Raw genomic sequence first — 20,888 nt, 5'->3', positions numbered from 1 at the left:
TCTTCCTTTAGTCATGGAATCATTTCCCAATTTCTCTGCACTTAGATTCCTATGAGTATCAATTCGGGCCTGCTAACGTGAGTAGAAGTGACATTGCCCTGTACTGACCTGGCCTTTGAAGACATCCCATGCTGTCCCCATACTTACTCCCTTTTCTGAGACTAGGGGAAAAAAAAAAAAACCTGAACACTACTGAGAAATTTGAAGTCGTACATAGAATATGCCAAGGCCACACAATAGCAGGTTCCCATGTCATCGAATCATTGTTTGGAGCAGAGCGAATCAGAAGATTCATCTGATCAGGAGTGCCTGTGTGGTGCTCTGATACAAAGGAAAGTTAAATTTCTCTTAGGATCAGATTGCTGACAGTTTGCTGTTCACTTGTTGCAGCAGCTAGCATTAAGTCAACTGACCAATGTCTGCAACAACAGACTGTCCTGAAAACCTTTCCATTAAAAATAAACTTCCCACATAGGGACAGCAAATGGCCCCCAATAACTTCATCAAATTTAAGAAATTACTCTACAAAACATTTATTCAGTGAAATAATCATAGTCTCCCGAAACATATTTTTGATACTTCATGATTTTCATTTCAAATATTTTTCAGCATGTATGGAAATGTGAGGTGAGATTGCTTTGGGGGTCAAATCAAGCAATAATGTTACTGATTAAGATGTGTCACAAGTGTGCCTTTTTTCTCTCTTGACTCTTCGTTGACAATTGTTGCATAAGGGAAAGGCACACTTCAGTTTCTACTCTGACAACCTCCCAGGCACAGGAACTATATTCCTTCTTTTTGAGGTAGCGATGGATTCTTTGGAAATATTTCCGGACAACACTTCCCAAATAGGCACAAGCCAGATTGTCACCTTCCATCTGCTCTAGTCGGTCCAGGCCGTGATCAAGGCGAGAGAGTAGGTGATCGAGGAGGGCGTTGTTCCAAGCAGCCCGGCTGTTCTCTGTGTTGAAGAGGTTGATGATCTGCTGGAGCATCAGAGGGTGGAAACAGGTGCCTTGAGATGTCTGTGTTCTGGTGGTTTTGCCTCCTCTCCAAGGAAATTGGAAGTCAGTTCTGTCCTTTAGGCATGCCTGAGAGGAGGTCCTTTTCATCTGTCTTAAAAGCATGAAGATTTCCCTGTTCTCTAACCTATGGATCCCAGAGAATTGGCCAAGAGTGCCAGCAGCAGTGGAGGAGAGTATCACCCCTGCCAGGAGCAAATGGATGTGGGCCATTGAGAATTTCAGTCGATTCAGGAGAGGGCCACCAGGGGGCGCGCGGGCACTGCTAAACTGTGAGCGAGAAGGTTCCTTCCCCGAACTCAGGGCAGAGTGCTTCTCTAGGCGGTGTTTTGAACACACCGACTCTCAGAGGCTGTAGTTTCCGCGGGGCTGGCAGCGCGAGAGAAAGAGCTGATCGTCTGCACGGAGCAAGTTGGTGCTGCTTTAATAGTGCACGAAAAACCTTCCTTACTGAGTCCCTGACTGCTGAAGAGCGGGGCTAGTCCCGGCTTGGCCAGCGACATTTCTGTCTGGTAGGGATCTGGGAACCTTGCATTTTCTGAGCGTTCGCCTGAGTTTTCTGAGGTATTTTCGCACAGAAACTTTAGCGAGGCCATTTTTAATGGAAGAATCTGTTTCGGAATGAGAGCCAGTTGTAGCCAGTTTTACAGATTGGGGCTTTTTAGGAGCGGTGCTAGGACAGTTCCGAGAAGGGGGGGCATGGAGTTACCATTGTGGGTCTTTGAAAACGAATCTGACTAGGAACCACGAGATTGCTGGTTTGATCCCTGGCCTCATTCAGTGGGTTAAGGATCCAGCGTTGCCCTGAGCTATGGTGTTAGGTCGCGGAGGCGGCTTGGATCCTGCGTTGGTGTGGCTGTGTGTACTTTAGGCTGCCAGCTGTAGGTCCAATTCGACCCCTATCCCGGAACCTCCTTATGCCCTGGATGCAGCCCCAGCAAGAAAAAAAAGAGAGAAAGGCGGGACGCAGCGGGGCCGCGATGGGAGCACTGGGAGGTGTTGGGGACGCCCAGGGGGCGATTTGGCGCTTGTCCTCCTGAGGCCAGAGGACAGGAAAGCTGTGACTTTCCTGGTGTAATTCAAGTCTCCAGTGGTAAAATGGAGGAGAAATTACCGAAGAACTGAAAAGCAGGAATGTTTAAAAACTCGTAGCATTTTACTTTTTATATTTTTAAATTAATTTTTAATTTAATTGATATCCGTTTAATTGAAATTACCTTTAACTTATTTTTATGTTTTAATTTTATTGTATTGAACTGTTTTAAAATATAAAAAAGAAAATATTAAAAATATTTGAATATTAAAACACACCATTATATCAAACTGTATTTAAACTTTTTTTTTTTTTTTTTTTTTTTTTTTTTTGCCAAGCCCATGGCAAGGGGAAGTTTCCAGGCCAGGGCGAGGGATGGAACCTCAGCCACAGCTATGATACAACCCATGGCAGTAACAATGCCAAGATCCTTAAGCTGCTGCCCCACAAAGGAACTCCAAAACTTTGCTTATTTTGAACCAAAATTGGAAGTTCCCGTTGTGGCTCGGTGATTAGTGACTCTGACTAGGAAGCATGAGGTTGCAGGTTCTATCCCTAGCCTCGCTCAGTGGGTTAAGGAGCCATCCTTGCTGTGAGCCCTGGTTTGTGTAGGTCTCAGCCTAGGCTCAGATCCCATTGTTCCTTCCCCAACCCAGGGCAAGGTGCTTCTCTAGGCGGCCGCAAGAGGGCGCAGGATGTCCTTTTATGGGGTTTGTTTTGGAAACACGGACTTTCAGAGGCTGTAGTTTCCGTGAGGCTGGCAGTGAGAGAGAGCTGATCTTTACGGAGCAAGTTGGTGCTGCTTTAATAGTGCACGAACAACCTTCCTTTCTGAGTCCCTGACTGCTGAAGAGCGAGGCTAGTCCCGGCTTGACCAGCGACATTTCTGTCTGGTAGGGATCTGGGAACCTTGCATTTTCTGAGCGTTCGCCTGAATTTTCTGTGTTATTTTTGCACAGAAAGTTTAGCGAGGCCGTTTTTACCCAAGAATCTGAGGGGTGTGCGGCTCAGAACGAGAGCGATTTGTAGCCGATTTTACTGATTCGGGCGCAGTGTAGGTGCAGCTCACAGAAACGGGAACGCGATGGCGGTGGGAGGGTTGGGGGGCGTTGGGGATGCCTTGGGTATGAGTTGGATCCTCTCCACAGTGGTGCTAAGGCTGGGGAAGCTGTGCCCCTAGATTCGCTGTGACTTTCCTGGTGTCTTTCAAGGCTACAACGTTAAAGTGGAGGAGAAAGTATTAAAGAACTGTAAAGTAGGAATGTTTAAAAACTCGTAGCATTTTACTTTTCATATTTTTAATTAAATTTATTTTTAATTCCATTTATATCTGCGTAATTTAAGTACTTCTACATTATTTTTGTATTTTAATATTTTATTGAAATATTTTAAAATATTAAACAGAATATTACAATATATTTGAATATTAAAACAGCATTATATCAAACTTTAAATTTTACTTTTTAAAATTTTTATTTATTTCTTTAAATTTTTTTTCCATTATAGTTGGTTTACAGTGTTCTGTCAATTTTCTTCTGTACAGCAAAGTGACGCAATCACACATGCATAGGTACATTCTTTTTCTCACATGATCCTCCATCATGCTCCATCCTAAGTGACTTGATATTATCCAGTGCTATACTTTTTTTTATTGGCCATACCTATAGCATAGGGAATTTCCCAGGCCAGGGCCAGGGATGGAACTCAGCAATGACCCTAGCCACCACAGTGAGTGACAATGCTGGATCCTTAACCTGCTGTGCCACATAGGAACTCCAAAACTTTACTTATTTTAAACTAAAACAATCATTTAATGTAATTTTACCTTCCAGACTTTAATGGAAGCCTTAAATTAATATTAATATTTTCAAGATTTTTTAAAAACTTGGCATTAATTGAGAGAATTTCCATGTTTGACATGTTCTCCTGGCTCTGTGACAGTTTTTTAATGATATTTAAGTCAGGTTACTGAAAGACTGTTTCCAGGACTCCACCTTGACTGTATTGTTTGAAAAATGATTTCACTTCCTGTATAAGCTGTTGGGACATGTAGTAGGTCAGACCTTTTAAAACGTTTTTGGTAAGAATTTTATAAATTAAAAGGAATTTGCCCAAATGTCGATGACAACTTGAAAGCTTCCTTTGAAAAACTCTCAGGGAGTTGCAAGTACAGGGTCAATATTGTCTTTTTTTTAATTTGAGATTTTGTTCCTCAAATTTAGAATTTTCTCTTTTTAAATATTGCATTAAAATATTCCTTATCTTGATTACATAAACTTGGGGCCTCTTTATAATCCTTGTTTGTGGAAAGTATTTGCTTACTTTACCCTAATACTCCCCCAGGAAATCGTTAGGATTAGTGTGATGATCTTTCACTGGTGAAAGTACAGGAATGTCTTCTTTCTTACCATCCTTACCCCGATTTGCATTTTTAATCCAAGTCCTGGTCTGTACAACTTTTAAAAAAAAAAATCTGTTTCTTAACATCACCAGAGGTGGTCTGTGACTAAGGATGAGGGTAGGACTATTCATCTCATTTCTGTGATTCATGGAACAACCATATTTTTTCAGACAAGTGTCCTAAATGCTGGGTCTCTGCAGAGCACTTCAAGTGCTGCAGGATTTCTCTCCAGAATGCCACAGGCACTGCTCTGAGAGTGGAAACTTGTGCTCTGCTCCCTCACGGTGCAGCAGGCAATGTCTCTCCTAGAGTTTGCATTTGAGCTTCAACCTGCAGACCCCTGACAGTGGGTAAGGGAGCTGCAGTCATAGCTTCTCTGGGCTGGGCTGAGCATGGACTCTACAGGTTATCTTGTGTTATATTAATATAAAAGCTGCCAGCATTCACCGTGTTGAGATTCTCAGCCTGTACTTTGCAACTTTAATTTTACTTCAGCTTTACAAATCCCTGAGTGACCACTAGTTCAGTTGTTTCCATTTTTTAGAAGGTTAAATGAAAATCTGATGTCATTTGAGGTCAGAGACCACAGATTTGGTGCAAGTGGAGGTTTCTGCTGCCCTCAGCCCCTCCTCTTTATTAGCTCTGAGTACTGGCCCTCAGCTGAACTGGGCATGTGCTGCTTCCTTCCTCCTAATCCTGCCTCTGATGTCTGTCCTCCCAGTTCCCTGCAGGGCAGTCTGCATCCCTGCCTTACTTCTCTAGAATCCACACTGCCAAGCATATTGTCATGTAGGTGTGCAGTCAGCACATTTTGGTGACAGAAAGAAGAGAATGGTTTGAAGTATCCTTTCCCCCTTTTTGAGAGATGGGGGGAAGAGCTGCCTTAAAAGTGGAAAGTGGAGTTCCCATCGTGGGACAGTGGTTAACGAATCCGACTAGGAACCATGAGGTTGCGGGTTCGGTCCCTGCCCTTGCTCAGTGGGTTAACGATCCGGCGTTGCCGTGAGCTGTGGTGTAGGTTGCAGACGCGGCTCGGATCCCGCGTTGCTGTGGCTCTTGCATAGGCTGGTGGCTACAGCTCCGATTCAACCCCTAGCCTGGGAACCTCCATATGCCGCGGGAGCGGCCCAAGAAATAGCAACAACAACAAAAAGACAAAAACAAAAACAAAAAAAAAACAAAACAAACAAAAAAAAAAAGTGGAAAGTTCGCAGGCTAAGGGTCAAATCAGAGCTGCATCTACCAGCCTGCAAGACAGACAGAGTAACTGGGGATCTGAGAAGCATGGGCAGCCTACATCACAGCTCGCAGCAGTGCTGGATCCTTAACCCACTGAGCAAGGCTAGGGATCAAACCACATCCTCATGGATGGTATTGGGTTTCCACTGAGCCACAATGTGAACTCCTGAATTAACCCTTGATGTTAATGTTTGTGCATAGTTGTCCATAGTCTATGTCAGGATATATGAGCTGTGAGGCCTGAAAGTGATGTGAAGGAATTCAAACGTAATGTCTCTTAGCCTCTTAAAAAGGAAACAGATAGGCTAGTTGTATTTTGATGCATTCAGAAGTGTGGAAATGGAGAGCAATCTCAAGTCTGTAAGTCTTCTTATTAGAATTAAAAGAGGTACAGATTGAGACTCAGATTTTTATTTCAAGCTGGGTCTCATTTAGATGAACACATCCTGCTAGATTGGTCCTCTGTCATGTTCCATGAATGTGTTTAATTTCCAGTGTCATAACCAAATGAGGCATTGGAGTTGTCACATTACTTGGAAGAGGTATTGAGAAAAACGTGGAAACAACATTGAGATAGGAAGAGAAATGACAACCCCGGCCTGTATAACACTGTCCCTTGCAGGCAGGTATTCAGAGCATCTGGAGAACGTCTCCTATGGCCAGACATCTGCATCAGCAAGCTCACTGGGGACCTGCCAGGCTCTTCACTGGTGACATGGAGGATGATGGTCTCCAGCCCCGTCTGCAGACTTAGCTGTGACCTGGCCCAGATCCATGGCCTGCCAAAGCAGGAGACCCCCACAGTTCTGCACCTAATGGGGAGAGTCCTCCTTGTTTTCCTGCCTGAAGGACAGGAATGCTTTGGGGTTCCCCAAAAGCTGAACAGCAGCCAGTTCCAAAAAACTCAGGCCACCTCTTTCTCCATGAGATGATCCAGCCGAGCTTCAACTTGTTTGGCACAAACAGCTGAAATTCTTCACTGGGCTTGATCAGCAGGAGGAAGCTCTGCAGACCAGTTTGGTGCAGTAGCCTGGGGAAGAAAAGACCTTCCTGGAAATGAGGACTCTAGCCTGACTTTGAAGAAGTCCTTTTGAAGGACCAGGTTACATCTGAAAAGAAAGTATAGCCGCTGTGCGTGGGACATCGTCAGACTGGAAGTTAAGGTATGAAAATAGGCTGTGCTTTCCCTGTAGCATCAACCTCAGAGAAAACCCAGAAGTGGGCAAGGAGACTTGAAGCCAGTCATCCGCAATTGGGTTTTACCTACTTATAGGTGCCTCTTGTGTGTCAGTGTTCCCTCAGTTTAAAGACTTTTCTGCTTCGGTTGTAAATGCATTGAGTCATCTCAGCACATTGATTTTAGTTGTAACTGGAGGTGAGACTCTTGAATCCAGAGAAAATATATTTTAAGATTTGTAATAATTAGAAATTATCTTTCTATTATGATTGCTGCATTTACAAAATTTATGCTTATTATTATGATGTGGTCAATTTTGCTTTGGTGGTGCACAAGGTATATTTTTAATGGTTAGGTTTTACTCAGACTCTTAAAGAGAATCACAGTGTTGGAGTTCCCACTGTGGCACAGTGAAGAATCAAAGTGTCCTTAAACCTAAATCTGACTTAAAATCAAAAATGAATATAATTAGTTTTATTGATTTCCTTGATTCTTAACATATTTTGATGCCACATGGCCCCCAGTAGTTTACTTGTGTTTGTGAATATATTGGTAGATGAAACAAAGATACTGCTTTTTTTTGGAGCTTTTCTGCTGGAGAGGATAGGGCTTAATGTGTAATTAGGAGGGAACCCTTGCTGGGCTAGGAAGGAGAAGCATAAGGCACTAGGACAGGTTATCGCAGCAGGACCTCTTCCCTTTTTTTAATTTTTAAATTTATTTTTATTGTTTAAAATACAGTAGAGTGTGGTTGACCTACAGTGGAGTGCAGATTTAGGTGTACAACACAGTGAGTCAGTTATACATGTACATATATCCATTCTTCCTCATATTCTTTTCTCAGGTGGGTAATTACAGAACATAGAGTAGATTTCCCTGTGCTGTACAGTAGGTCCTATAGTTATTGGAGCTGTTCCTTTAACTTGTACTTTCTTGAAAAAACATGTCTGATGGTTGTTTATTCAGTTTCAGCAGTTGCATGATGACGAAACTGTGCGAAATACATTTTAGAATCATGGAATTTAAACTTCAGCAAATAGGTAGTGAGTATGCCTTCTATTTGTTGCCACTGTGCTGGGTGCCAGATACAATGTACAGAGCAGACACCTTGGTATTGTCACAGAGCTTCCAGTCTGGTGGGGATATGGGTTGGCGAGCATTCAACTAAAGGCATGTTGATGCTGTGACAGGGAAAGTGCAGGACACTGGGAGCATGTGGGATCCCACGGATCAGAGAAAGCTTCTGGAAGAAGCAGCTGGTGAGCTGGCATCTCAAGGGTCTGCAGGGTTAGCATGATGGCCAGTGGTGGACATGTTGTGTGGAGATCGTGTAGGGTAGCAGGCAGATAAAGGGTTTGGAGAGGAACAAGTGTTTTGAGATGTGACTCTGGGTAAAGTCATGCATATGGAAGTTGTAATCTCAGAGATGACATTTGGAACCATTTGGGAGATTGAGACTCTGTGCAGAGAGGACGAAGTGTGATGCCTAGTGTGGAATTTTGAGAAAAACCAAAGGTCCCTAAGATGAGAGGGAGGAGTCAGCAAAAGCAGGAGAAGAGGAGGAGCAGAAAAGCAGAGGATGGTGGTGACATGGAAACCAGCTGAAGGTCCAACTTTAAAATGGTCAATGTGGGAACAAGTGTTTGATGCTTCTGAAATGTCAGCTGGGGCTGCCTGACAGTGAACTGTGGCCTCAGTAAGATGTAGTTTGTTACGCATCTTGGCTGAGCAGTTTCAAGAAAACAAGCAGACAGGCACCAGATTCTAGTAATTGGAGAAATGAGCTGCATGTGAAGAGATAGGGACTCATATTGCAGGGATGTTCTAGACGCTTGGGTATGAACAGAATAATATCGTTGTAATGCGAAGGAATGGTCATATTCCGGAAGTCGAAGATGAAAATTAAGCACTTTTAATGTTGATCAAAACCCAGCCTGTCCAAAGGAAGATGCGGATACAGCAGAGAGAGGAGCTCACTGATAAAGCATAAGCATCTCGCTAAAGCCTTTTCCACTTTGCAGCAAGGGAATCTCTCCCCAAAGCTGTATCTTCTGAAACTGACCCTCCATGAGGAATTGGACCCTGGAACAGCCATGGTGAGTCTTGGGATGTCTAAGAGAGACTTTCTTTTATAAAATGATATAAGGTCTGAATGTGAGAATGGAGGTGGGAATGGGGATGGGCCAAAGGTCCATCTCTTCTCAGGCAGATAGGTTCTGTGCAAGCATGTGTACCAGTGTTGACCATGTTAAAAATTTGCTAAATGAAGTATTTAAATAATTTGAACTCTTTAATAAATATTAAACATGGATTACCTTCTTAATAATTTAAAATACAATTTTTGACTTAGGAAAAGTGGAATTTTCCTAGTCATGTCATTACGAAATTTTGCATAATTATTGATTTCATATTAGCACAATGAAATAATAAACTCAGACAACAAATTGAGAGACACTTTCTTTGATACCTTTCACAAGCACATTGATTAGATCTTCATATGGCTAAACAATTTCTAGTAACTTTAAACAGGTACAGAAGTATAATGTACTAAGAAACAGGTCTTCAGATCAAAATATTGCGAAGTGTAAAACAAAAATGTTGAATGTTTAATAAGTCTGGATTTATTAACAAATCCTTTCTTATCAGGCCTGTCACAGAGTTTTTAAGCACACCTATTTTTGTATTAAGGTATTTGTAGATTTACTTAGAAACCAGGCAAAATGACCTCGTGCCTTAAGGAGATTTGTCCCTGAGCAGATTAAAATGTATAAAAACATGCCTTCATTCTAGCCTCTTGGATGATAGGAAGAAAATAAAATTAACGTAATTTTGAAATAGGAATTGAAGAAGCTCTTTATTAACAAGTTGAAAACTCAGGAATTAAAGAAATATTTTGACTATCAAAATGCTGAACCTGACTGCCTTTCACTGGCACGTGCTTATAAATGGCAGAAATGTATTTGTCACAGTTCTGGGGGCTGGAAGCTTGGGATCTGGTGGCAGCATGGTTGAGTTCTGGTGAGAGCCCTCTTCTGGGTTGCAGCCTGCCAGCTTCTCTTTGTATCTTCACATGCTGGGGAGCAGAGAGAGAATGCAGGCTGTCTTGTGAGCCTCATGAAGGCACTAATCCTATTCCTCTGAGCCCCACCCTCATAACCTCATCAAATCTGAATGACTCCCAAACACTCTACCTCCTAATCCATCGCATAGGGGGTAGGGTTTCCATATATGAATTTGGGGGTCCATAACATGGTGATAGGATCCCAAGGTCTTGTGTTTATGGCAAGGGTCCTTAGGATAAATTTCATTCCTGACATTTATTTGAGGCAAAAAACACATTCCTTGATGCTGCCTTCATTTCTTAATGGCACATTAAACCTGAATTGATTACTAATGAAATGTTGCAGTTCTACTGGGAACAAGATCACCAAGCGCCTACCAGATAAATTCCAGTCTTTATCTAAAATGAGGGTGATAGGAAGTGTAGATTCCTTTGACTTTTGTAAGGGACTCATTTAATACTTCCACACCTCAACCCATCTAATAAGTAAATGGCCAATCCAGGTTTCAAAACCTGGTATGTCAGATTCCACAGTCCACCTCCCTGTACATGACATCAGATGCCTGTGCCAACTGCATGTATTGAACCATCACTTATTTTCAGGAAAGCCCTCTACTTCTAACCGACTGATATTGTTGTGTCTCTAAATATCTCACTGTTACAAATTCTCTATATTTTCATTAATCATCATCTATCTCTGGGTTTGTTGATGAGTTAATTTAATAACAATGTATTCTGATTATTGTATGTAATAAGAAATATAAAATTACCAACTGGCAATTATTTCTGAGGGCCTTAAATGTGAGCCACAAAATTACTCCTCCTAAGAATGATAAAATAACCGTATTTAATTATCCCAGGTGGTTCAAATAGTTTGCTCAATTAATTTTCACCATAAAGTTAGGAGATGCATAATACGCAAGGCCCTTGAGAGTTGTGGCTCCTGCACCAAAGAGTGATGAAATCACAAACATTTCAGTGAGTCCTCTGTAGAAAACACTAAGCTGATGGCTCTAGTGGATTCAAGGTAACAAACACTTATGCTACCAAATTACACGAGTATGGGAAGTGATTGGAAAAATATAAGAGGACATATACAAAGGGGTAAAATGTGAGGGATGGAGCAGATCATCGCCATTGCCATCAGCGGTCAGACCAGGAGTCTAGAAATTCAGCATTCACCTGGCAATCTGAGCAACTTGGCTTCCCCCTCCCCTCAGCAATCTAGCAAAGCTCTCTTCACTGAGCCCCAGCGGTGGAGAAGGGGCGCTGGAACTTGCTGCTATGGGCTGGCGTGCTGCCCACCTAGCAGGACTCGCCTAAGGTTCCCTACCGGGAACTCTGGCCCAGGGGAGCACCTTGGCGTCGCAATCAGCAGGAGCCCCGGCCCGGGCGAGGTGCTGCAGGAGCCCAGGGAGTTCGTGGGGCCGTGAGAGCAGTGAGTCAACTTCCTTCTCCAGCCTGACTGCAGCGGGGAGCTCAGCCGCCGCTTTCACAGAGCCTTTCATTTTCTGCACCTGCCCCCCGTGCATCCTTCCCTTTGTGGTGGGAGATTTTAGCCAGGCCTGTTTACACCAGTGCCCGCTTCTGCGGGAATTGATGGCTCCAAACTAGAACATGTTGTGATATGTTTTCAGCTTCAGGATTGTTTCTGGGAAGAAAGTCAAATTCAGGGAAAAGGGAAAGGCCTTTAAAATCTGGACACCAATCAACTAGATATTGGGACCCTCCAGGGAGGAGAGTTAGGAACATGTCCGGGACTTAAAGGAGCTCAGGCAGAAAGGAAAAATTCATATATATATATGTGTATATATATGTGTGTGTGTGTGTATTTCCCTTTCTCCCCCTCTCCTCTCTTTCTCCCTATCTCTCTCAACATGTGTTGTATGTGTGTGTATATATGTGTGTGTGTATATATATATGCTTTTTTCCATTTTGTTGGACATGTCCCGTGTTGGGGACGCCCTGAGGGTTACTTAGAGCGACGCCACCACCAGGGCCAAGGACTGGGAAGCTGTGCCCCTAGCTCCTCTGACTTTATTTATGGTCTTCCAAGGCTACAACATTAAAGTGGAGGAGAAAGAACAGAAGAACTGAAAAGTAGGAATGTTTAAAAACTCACAGCATTTTATATATTAAAATTAATTTAAATCTAATTTTATATATTTATTTTACATTAAATATTTTTAACATTTTATGATTTAAAATTATTGAAAAGCTTTTGGATTTCCCGTCGTGGTTAACTCAGTGGTTAACGAATCCGACGAGGAACCATGAGGTTGTGGGTTCGAACCCTGGCCTTGCTCAGTGGGTTAAGGTTCCGGCGTTGCAATGAGCTGTGGTGTAGGTCCGCAGGTGCGGCTCAGATCCGGCGTTGCTGTGGCTCTGGTGTAGGCAGGTGGCTACGGGTCCAATTAGACCCCTAGCCTGGGAACCTCCATACGCCGCGGGAGCGGTCCAAGAAATGGCAAAAAAGACAAAAACAAAATTATTGAAAATTTTTATACGTTAAAATTCTCTAGACGGCCGCAGGAGGGCGCAGGGTGTCTTTTTATTGAGTTTGGGAAACAGTGGCTTCTGAGTTTGCAGCTTCAGCGTTTCTGGCGGACTGAGAGAAAGCATCTGGTCCTCACAGAGCAGCTTTGTGGTGATTTACTAGTGTGGGGAAAACCTTCGGTTTGCGGCGGCCTCGTCAGCGCCGTTTTTCTCTGGTAGGGAGAATGGAACCTTGCATTTTCTGAGCTTTCCCCTGTGTTTTGTGCGTTATTTTCGCCCAGGAAATTTATCTGGGCCTTTTTAGGAAAGACTTCGTTTTCTTCAGGGTGTGAGGCTCGGAATCAGAGTGAGTTGTAGCCAATTTTACCGATTGTTCTGGCGTATTCCATGGACAGCTCAGAGAAAGGGGGAAGCAAAGGCAGTGGGAGAACTGGACAGTATTGGGGGTGAGTGGGGGAGCGGCCACAGCTGAGGCCAGAGGATGCGAGGCTCTGCTCCAGAGGCTGAGTTTCGTGGTGTCGTTCAAGGCTACTACGCAAAAGTAGGGGAGAAAATAACTGAAGAACAGAAAAGTAGGAATGTTTAAAAACTCAGCATTTTCCTTTTTTTGTGTATTTAAATGAAATTTATTTTTAATTTAATTTATATTATATTTATTTTGAATTAGGTATTTTACATTTATTTATATTTGAAAAATAGTTTCATGGCAAGTTCCCTGGTGACCTAGTGACTAAGGACCCAGCATTGTCACTGCTGAAGTTCAGGGTTGCTGCTGTGGCACTGGTTCAGTCTCTGGCCTGGGAATTTACACATGCCCAGGGCAGGGCCAAAAATAATAATTTAAAAAAATCGTTTTCTGAAAATAATTTAAATATTAGATAAAGATACTACCAGTATTTTCTCAAACATTACTTTAAACTTTACTTTCTATATATTAGAAGCATAATTTAATATAATTTTACCTCCCTGGCTTTAATGGAATCAAACTCAGTACTATTTACCAAATTATTTCTTTACTTGTTTTTGATTGAGAGAATTATAATGCTCAATAATTTCTCTTGACTCTGTGACAGTGTTAAATAATTTTTGCTCAACTCAGGTTACTGAAAGTCCTTCCATAGGACCTCGCATTGACTAGATTGTTAGAAAGAAGAGTTAGTGTTTTGTACAAGCAGTTGAGGACATTTAGCAGGTCTGATCTTTTCATTTACTTTGGTAAGAATTTCATAGAATAAATGGAGTTTACCCAAATTTCATAGCAACTTGAAGGCTTCCTTTGTAAGAACCTGCAAGGACCTGCAAGGGCACGGTCAGTTATTTATAATTTTGGTATTTTGTTCACCATGTATGTTTTTGAATTTTCATTTTTTAATATTGCATTAAAATATAATTTGTTTGGATTATGTAGATTTGGTGCCTCTCGTTTGTTTTAAGCAGAGGTCTTCTATGACACATTAGGCTCTATATACATTCAGTGCTTTTATGGAAGAGTTTTATTGATGCCTTCAGAATGTCATCTCATCTGGATAAGATGCATAAAAATTCAAATTTTGTTTGCATCAGCATGCTTTCAATTTCTGCATAGTTTAAGTTTAAACCTAATATATCATTTTCTACTTACTAAATAATTTAGGTGCCAGTGCACTGATTGATTGTGTTTTATTTTGATGCCCACTAGATGTCAGAGGTATTTTTAATGTGGTGTTCGATAAAGCTGTGAGAGCATTTGATTTGCTAGAAGAATTTAAAAATTTTGTATATGTACTTGGTACAAGACAAAAAAAATATTATTCTGTTTTAATTCTCAGAGGTAGAATTTATCCATTGAAAACTCACGAGGCCATCAAGGCACAAATGCGGCATGATCATCTTTTGGGCAAATATGAAATAATGGCTTTCACACCTGTCACAGTACCAGCTGTCATAGCTAGGCTTAATATGTCCCTGACGCTTTGTATAATCTACTCAAGGATGGTCTCATTATACAGAGAATATAATAGGAGAGATGGTGTATTGAATGGAATGTAGAATTCTCATTTTCCCTCTTTTAAAGCTGAGCAAACCACCCTATAGGAAAAAGAAAACAATTGCCCTAAATCATGCAGGCAGTTGAGGGAAGACTAAGGAGGTGCCCAGTTAAATTTACTGGTCACCTGAGAAGACAAGAGTAACTCACAAGAGAAAATGCAGCCAGACTGTAGTTTGCAAACAGTTTTCCTGGCACAACTATTTTAAACTTACTACATTTATCATTTTTATTAACAATCCTGAAGGTCAGTAATACCCCTAACATTGTGCAGGATACTGGGAGGGAGTAAGAAGTATAGAAATCTCCCTGCTCTGGGAAGTCAATTAATCACAGACCTTTAAGTTGTAAGGACCTCAGTTATAAGGCCCTGGGTGAGTACATGTGGGGAAGGATGGAATGAGAGGTCAAAAGTAAAGGGCAAGACCTTGTCCTTGAAAAGTGTAGGACCATAGGAAATTATTAGAATAATAAAAGTTAAAATGTCTTAAATGAGATGTATAAGCCTTGGTAGGACTGGCTGGGGGGGGGGGCCTTCAATTTTAATTAATTAAGCCTCTCTGATTACTGTAGGGTTATTAACCCCATGTTCACATCTCAGAGAAACCTCGGTCCATGGTGATGAATAAATGATGTGCTGCGATTTTGAGGAGACGCGTTCACGTATTTCAAAAGGTAAATATCAGGGTTTTGACTTATATCCACATTTTGACATTTCATTTGTTATGTTTGATTTGTAAAGTTTTTGAGGAGCATCCATATAAGTATCTTAATAGGCAAAGGAGACAGAGGAATGTAGGCTGGATTTAAGGGTAAACATTATATAGATAACCTGAAAATGCATGTAGAAGAAAGGGTTTTCACAGGGCCTTCCCACTCTTTCTTAGGGTCATTTTCAATTTGTAGCTTTTAGAATAGACCGGCAAATTCTTCAGGGAAGTATATTTTGCTTTCAGGTTTTCCTAAAGTGTAGCTGCTGTACAATGTTGTGATAATTTCTGCTGTACAACAAAGTGATTCAGTTATGCACGTACACATCTCCATTCTTTTTTAGATGCTTTTCTCATGTAGGTTATCTAGGAATGTTGGGTTGAGTTCCCTGTGCTATAGACCAGGTCCCCACTGACCATCCATTCCATGTACAATAGTGGACACATGCCGATCCCAAACCCACAATCCATTCCTCACTGCCCCCATCTGTCCCCTTTGGTAACCATAAATTTGTTTTTGACATCTGTGAGTCTCTTTCTGTTTTGTAAATAAGTTCATTTGTATCCTTTTAAAAAATATTCCACCTATAAGTGACATCATATGATGTCTTTCTCTGTGTGACTTCCTTCACTTAGTATGATAATCTCTAGGTACATCCATGTTGCTGCAAACAGCATGATTTCATTCTTTTTTATTGCTGAGTAATATTCCATTGTATATAGGCACCACATTTTCTTTATTCAGTCCTCTGTCGATGGACATTTATGTTGGTTCCATGTCTTGGCTGTTGTAAATAGTCCTGCAGTAAACATTGGGATGCATGTATCTTTTTGAATTATGTTTTTGCCCGGATATATGCCCAGGAGTGGTATTGCTGGATCATATTATGGAAGTTATATTAAGTTTTTAAGGAACCTCCATAGTGTTTTCCATCATGATTGTACCAATTTGAATTCTCACCAACAGCATAGGAGGGTTCATTTTCTTCCACCCCCTTTCGAGCATTTATTGTTTGTAAGCTTATTAATGATGGCGATTTTGACTTGTATGAGGTGATACCTCATTGTGGTTTTTCATTTTTCTAATAGTCAGCAATGTGGAGCATCTTTTCTTGTTTTTTAAATCGTTGGACTTTAGTTATCATTGTACAACCATCATCACAACTTAATTTTACAACATTTCCATCCCAAACCCCCAGGGCATACCCCCTTAGCCTGTCTCCTTTGGTAACCATAAGTTTTTCAAAGTCTGGGAGTCAGTTTCTGTTCTGCAGATAAGGTCATTGTATCATTTTTTTTTGGATTCCACAGCTAAGTGATAGCATGTGATGTTTATGTCTCACTGTCTGACTAACTTCACTTAGCACGATAGACAAGTTTTAGGTGCATCTTGTTGTTGTAAAAGCCATTATTCCACTCCTGTTTATGGCTGAGTAATATTCCATTGTGTATATTATGACATCGTCTTTATCCATGCCTCTGTCAATGGACATTTAGATTGCTTTCATATCTTGCTAGGCTTTTGTATGTAGTGATTCAATGAAGATTGGGGTGCTTGTATGTTTTTGATTCATGGTTCTCTTTGCATAGATGCCCAGGAGTGGGATTGCTGGATCATATTGTAATTCTATTTTCAGTTTCTTGAGAAATCTCCATACTGTTTTCTGTAGTGGCTGCACAAATTTAAATGCCCCCCCCAACTGTGTAAGAGGGTTCCCTTTTCTCCACACCCTCTCCAGCATTTATTATTTGTAGACTTTTTGATGATGGCCATTCTGGCTGGTGTAAGGTGGTACCTCCTAGCAGTTGTGATTTTCATTTCTCTAATAATTGGTGATATTGTACATCTTTTCATGTGTTTTTTGGCCATCTGTATGTCTTTTTTGGAGGAATGTCTGTTTAGATCTGCTCATTTTTTGATGGGGTTGTTTTGGGGGTATGGAGCTGTAGGAGGTGTTCATATATTTTAGAGATTAATCACTTGTCAGTTGCTTCATTTTCAAATATTTTCTCCCTTTCAGTGGGTTGTCTTTTCATTTTGCCTAGGGTTTCCTTTGCTGTGCAAAAACTTCTAAGTTGAATTAGGTCATGTTTGTTTATTCTTGTTTTTATTGTCATTACTCTCTGAGGTGGATCTGAGAAGACATTGCTGTGGTTTATGTCAGAGAGCGTTCAGCCTATGTTTTCCTCTAAGAGTTATATAGTATCTGGTCTTATATTTAGGTCTTTAATCCATGCTGAGTACATTTTTGTGTATGGTATTAGGGAGTGTCTAATTTCATTCTTTTACATGCAGCTGTCTAATGTTCTCAGTACCACTTATTGAAGGGACTGTCTTCTCTCCATTGTATATTCTTGCCTCCTTTGTCGTAGATTAGTTGACCATAGGTGTGTGGAAATAACTCTGGGCTTTCTATCCTGTTGCACTGATCTATACTTCTGTTTTTGTTCCACACCATATTCTTTTGATGACTGTAGCTTTGTAGTATAGCCTGATTCCTCCAGCTCCATTTTTTCGTTCTCAGGATGGCTTTGGCTATTCTGGGTCTTTTGTGTTTCCAAATAACTTTAAAATATTTTGTTCTAGTTCTGTGAAAAATGCCATTGGTACTTTCACAGGGATTGCATTGAATCTGTAGATTGCCTTGGGTAGTATAGTCATTTTGATAATATTGATTCTTCTAATTCAGGAGCATGGTATATCTTTCCATCCTTTTGTGCCATCTTTGATTTCTTTAATCAGTTTCTTAAACTTTTCAGAGTACAGGTCTTTTGTCTCTTTAGGTGAGTTTATTCCTAGTTATTTTATTCCTTTTGATGTGATGGTAAATGGGATTGTTTTCCTCATTTCTCTAGAAATGCAGTTGATTTCTGTGTATTAATTTTTTATTCAAGATATTTATTTTCTTCTATTATAGTTGATTTACAATGTTCTGTCAATTTCTGCTGTATAGCAACATGACCCAGTCATATATGTATACATGTATATATTCTTTTTCTCACATTATCCTCCATCATGTTCCTTAACAAGTGACTAGATAGAGTTAGTTCCCTGTGCTATACAGCAGGATCTCATTGCTTATCCATTACAAATTCAATAGTTTGCATTTGCTAACCCCAGATTCCCAGTCCATCCCACTCCCTCCCCCTCCCCCTCGGCAACCACAATTCTGTTCTCCAAGTCCATGGATTTGTTTACTTCCTGTAGCTAGGTCCATTTGTGCTGTATATTAGATTCCAGTTATAAGTGATATCATATAGTATTTGTCTCTTTCTGACTTACTTTATTTAGCATGAGAACCTCTAGTTCCATCCATGTCACTACAGATGGCATTATCTTGTTCTTGTTTATGGCTGAGTAGTATTCCATTGTGTATATATTTATCCTCTTGCTGTTCCTTGTGTTTATTGCTGATTTTAAAAAAGGTGGGTTTTTATTCCTTTTAGTTCTGTATACTGGCTTATGTAAGTGATTACTTTCCAATTGTGATTTCCTGCATCCTGTTTGTCCTTACTTCTTTTTTTCTATAGTGGAGCTCTTTCATAATTTCTGTTGTTCATTGAAGAAAATCTTTATTTCTCCTTCTATGTTAAACTGTATTCTTGCTGGGTAGAGTATTCTAGGCTGCAGTTTTTTCCCTTTTAGAACTTTGAATATATCTTGCCACTCTCTTCTGGATGGTAGTGTTTCTGTCGGGAAATCAGCCAATAGCCTTCTGGGGGTTCCCTTATAATTAAGTCTTTGTTTTTCTCTTGCTGCCTTTAGAATTCTCTCTTTATCTTCCGTTTTTGCCATTTTTTATTATAATATGTCTTCTGTGGGCCTCTTTGTGTTCAGCTTGTTTGGGGCTCTCTGGGCTTCCTGTATCTTGATATTGATTTCCATTAGATTTGGGAAGTTTTCAGCCATAATTTCCTCAAATGTAATTTCAACCCTCTTTTCTTTTGCTTCTCCTTCTGGAATCCCTATTATGCATAAACTGCCCTGATTCATATTATCCCCTAGATCTCTTATATTGTCTTCATGTTTTTTCAGTTGGTGTTCTGTCTGCTGTCCTGATTGGGTGATTTCCATTATTCTATCTTCCAAGTGACTAATTTGTTCCTCTGCACGATTCATTCTGCTCTTCAGTGCCTTTAACTCAGTATGTGTCTCTGCAAATGAATTTTATAATTTTTCTTGGCTCCTCCTTATACTTTCTAGTTCCTTTCTAAAGTCATCTGCATTACTGTTTATATCCACTTTTAATTCCTTCATATTCATCATTAATTCCTTCTGTATTTCACTATTTCCTTTTTTTTTCTTTTTGTCTTTTTGCCTATTCTAGGGCCGCTCCCATGGCATGTGGAGGTTCCCAGGCTAGGGGTCAAATTGGAGCTGTAGCTGCCGGCCTACACCAAAGCCACAGCAACGCGGGATCTGAGCTGCGTCTGCGACCCACACCACAGCTCATGGCAATGCCAGGTCCTTAACCCACTGAGCAAGGCCAGGGATCGAACGCACAACCTCATGGTTCCTAATTGGATTCATTAACCACTGAGCCACAATGGGAAATCTGACTATTTCCTTTTTGAACTCAGTGTCTCTTAGACTGCAGAGGGCTGTTTCATTGTTTCTTCCTTTAGGTGAATTCTCCTGTTCTTTTAACTGGGAATATTTCCTGAGCTTCTCAGTTTGCTTATATTTTTCTTATTCTGTGAGTTTAGGGAAATGAGGTACTGTAGTCTTGGAGGGCTATTTATATGCAGGAGTGTCCCTTTGTATTTTGCAGTGGCTTGCTATTTATTTTTGGCATGGGAGTTTGGATATTTGCTGTCTCTTTCCTGTGAGCAGACTGTTATCCCCTTGATAGGGGGCTGTGTGTGTTTCCAGGAAAAGGAGGTAATGGGCAGGGCTAGTAGTCAGTGCCTGGTTGCTGGACTCCTGACAGTAGCAATGATCTTCAGGAAGTTGGCGCAGGCTACTGCTAGTTGCAGGGCCCTGGGAAGTGGTAATGAGCCTTGGGCAGAATTAGACACTGCCCAGAACATTTGACAGTGGCATCAGCAGGGCGAGTGCATTCCCAGGGGTGTGAGAGCAACAACAGGTGGTGCTCGATTGTAATGCCGTCCTCCGTGGTGTCCTCTGAGATGACTGGGGCCACAAGTGGTGCATGTTCATGGACTCCTGGTCGTGCCAGGCCACACCCACCTCTGAAGTCAGAGGGAACTCACATGGTTTTCCTCTGCTACCTGTATACCATGCAGGAAGCACCCTGTCCCACTTAGCCCGCACAGGATTGCTGCCACCCTTAGCTAGCACAAGAGGGTGAGTCCCTGGCCCAAGTCGTACCTCACTGCCCTTAGCCCCGCCCTCTGGGAGTCTGTACATATGCAGAGAAGGAAATTTCTATAGCAGTCTGACCCTCCTCCTGTTGCCCTCGCAACAATGTGCACCTAGCTTCTCCTGCAGGCCCAGACTTCCTCCCAGGTTACCTTGGCTGTGGCATCCACTCCACAGTTCCTCCATCTGTCTCCACATCACCAATCCTAGTCCTTTACCCGGAACTGACTTCTAGAGCCTGAGTCTCAGAACAAAGCCCCCACCCAAACATCTCAGGCTCTGGTGTCCAGGGGCAGTGGTACTGGTGGTTTTTGTGGCTGTCTTTCTGCTTTGCCTTCCTCAGTCCAGCTAATGTGCTTTTCTTTGTGAGTTTGAGGTCCCTTCATCTTGGCTGATCTCC

At 41.5% G+C, this 20,888-nt stretch overlaps 1 protein-coding gene and 1 long non-coding RNA gene across 2 annotated transcripts in view; one reads left to right on the top strand and one right to left on the bottom strand.

The window, feature by feature from the left end:
- Positions 1-680: 680 nt before the first annotated feature.
- IFN-DELTA-9 (interferon-delta-9) lies at positions 681-1,235 on the bottom strand. The gene has a single exon (NM_001164848.1). The coding sequence runs from the start codon at positions 1,233-1,235 to the stop codon at positions 681-683; it is 555 nt and encodes a 184-aa protein (NP_001158320.1).
- A 93-nt stretch (positions 1,236-1,328) lies between these two features.
- Positions 1,329-20,888, top strand: part of LOC110255453 (uncharacterized) — a 31,343-nt gene continuing 11,783 nt past the window's right edge. Inside the window, exons 1-3 of the long non-coding RNA XR_002335705.2 lie at positions 1,329-1,534; positions 6,318-6,858; positions 15,029-15,130. This is a non-coding gene — a long non-coding RNA (uncharacterized LOC110255453). The remainder of the gene's footprint in view (positions 1,535-6,317; positions 6,859-15,028; positions 15,131-20,888) is intronic.

This window comes from Sus scrofa, chromosome 1 (assembly GCF_054392235.1).
Source record: "Sus scrofa isolate SSC_HxYL_T2T_F1_AM1 chromosome 1, Sscrofa_HxYL_maternal_Yorkshire_Landrace_v2.0, whole genome shotgun sequence".
Taxonomy (NCBI): domain Eukaryota; kingdom Metazoa; phylum Chordata; class Mammalia; order Artiodactyla; family Suidae; genus Sus; species Sus scrofa.
Note: the sequence above shows the minus strand (reverse complement) of the source record. Positions and strands in the feature narration are given on the sequence as shown.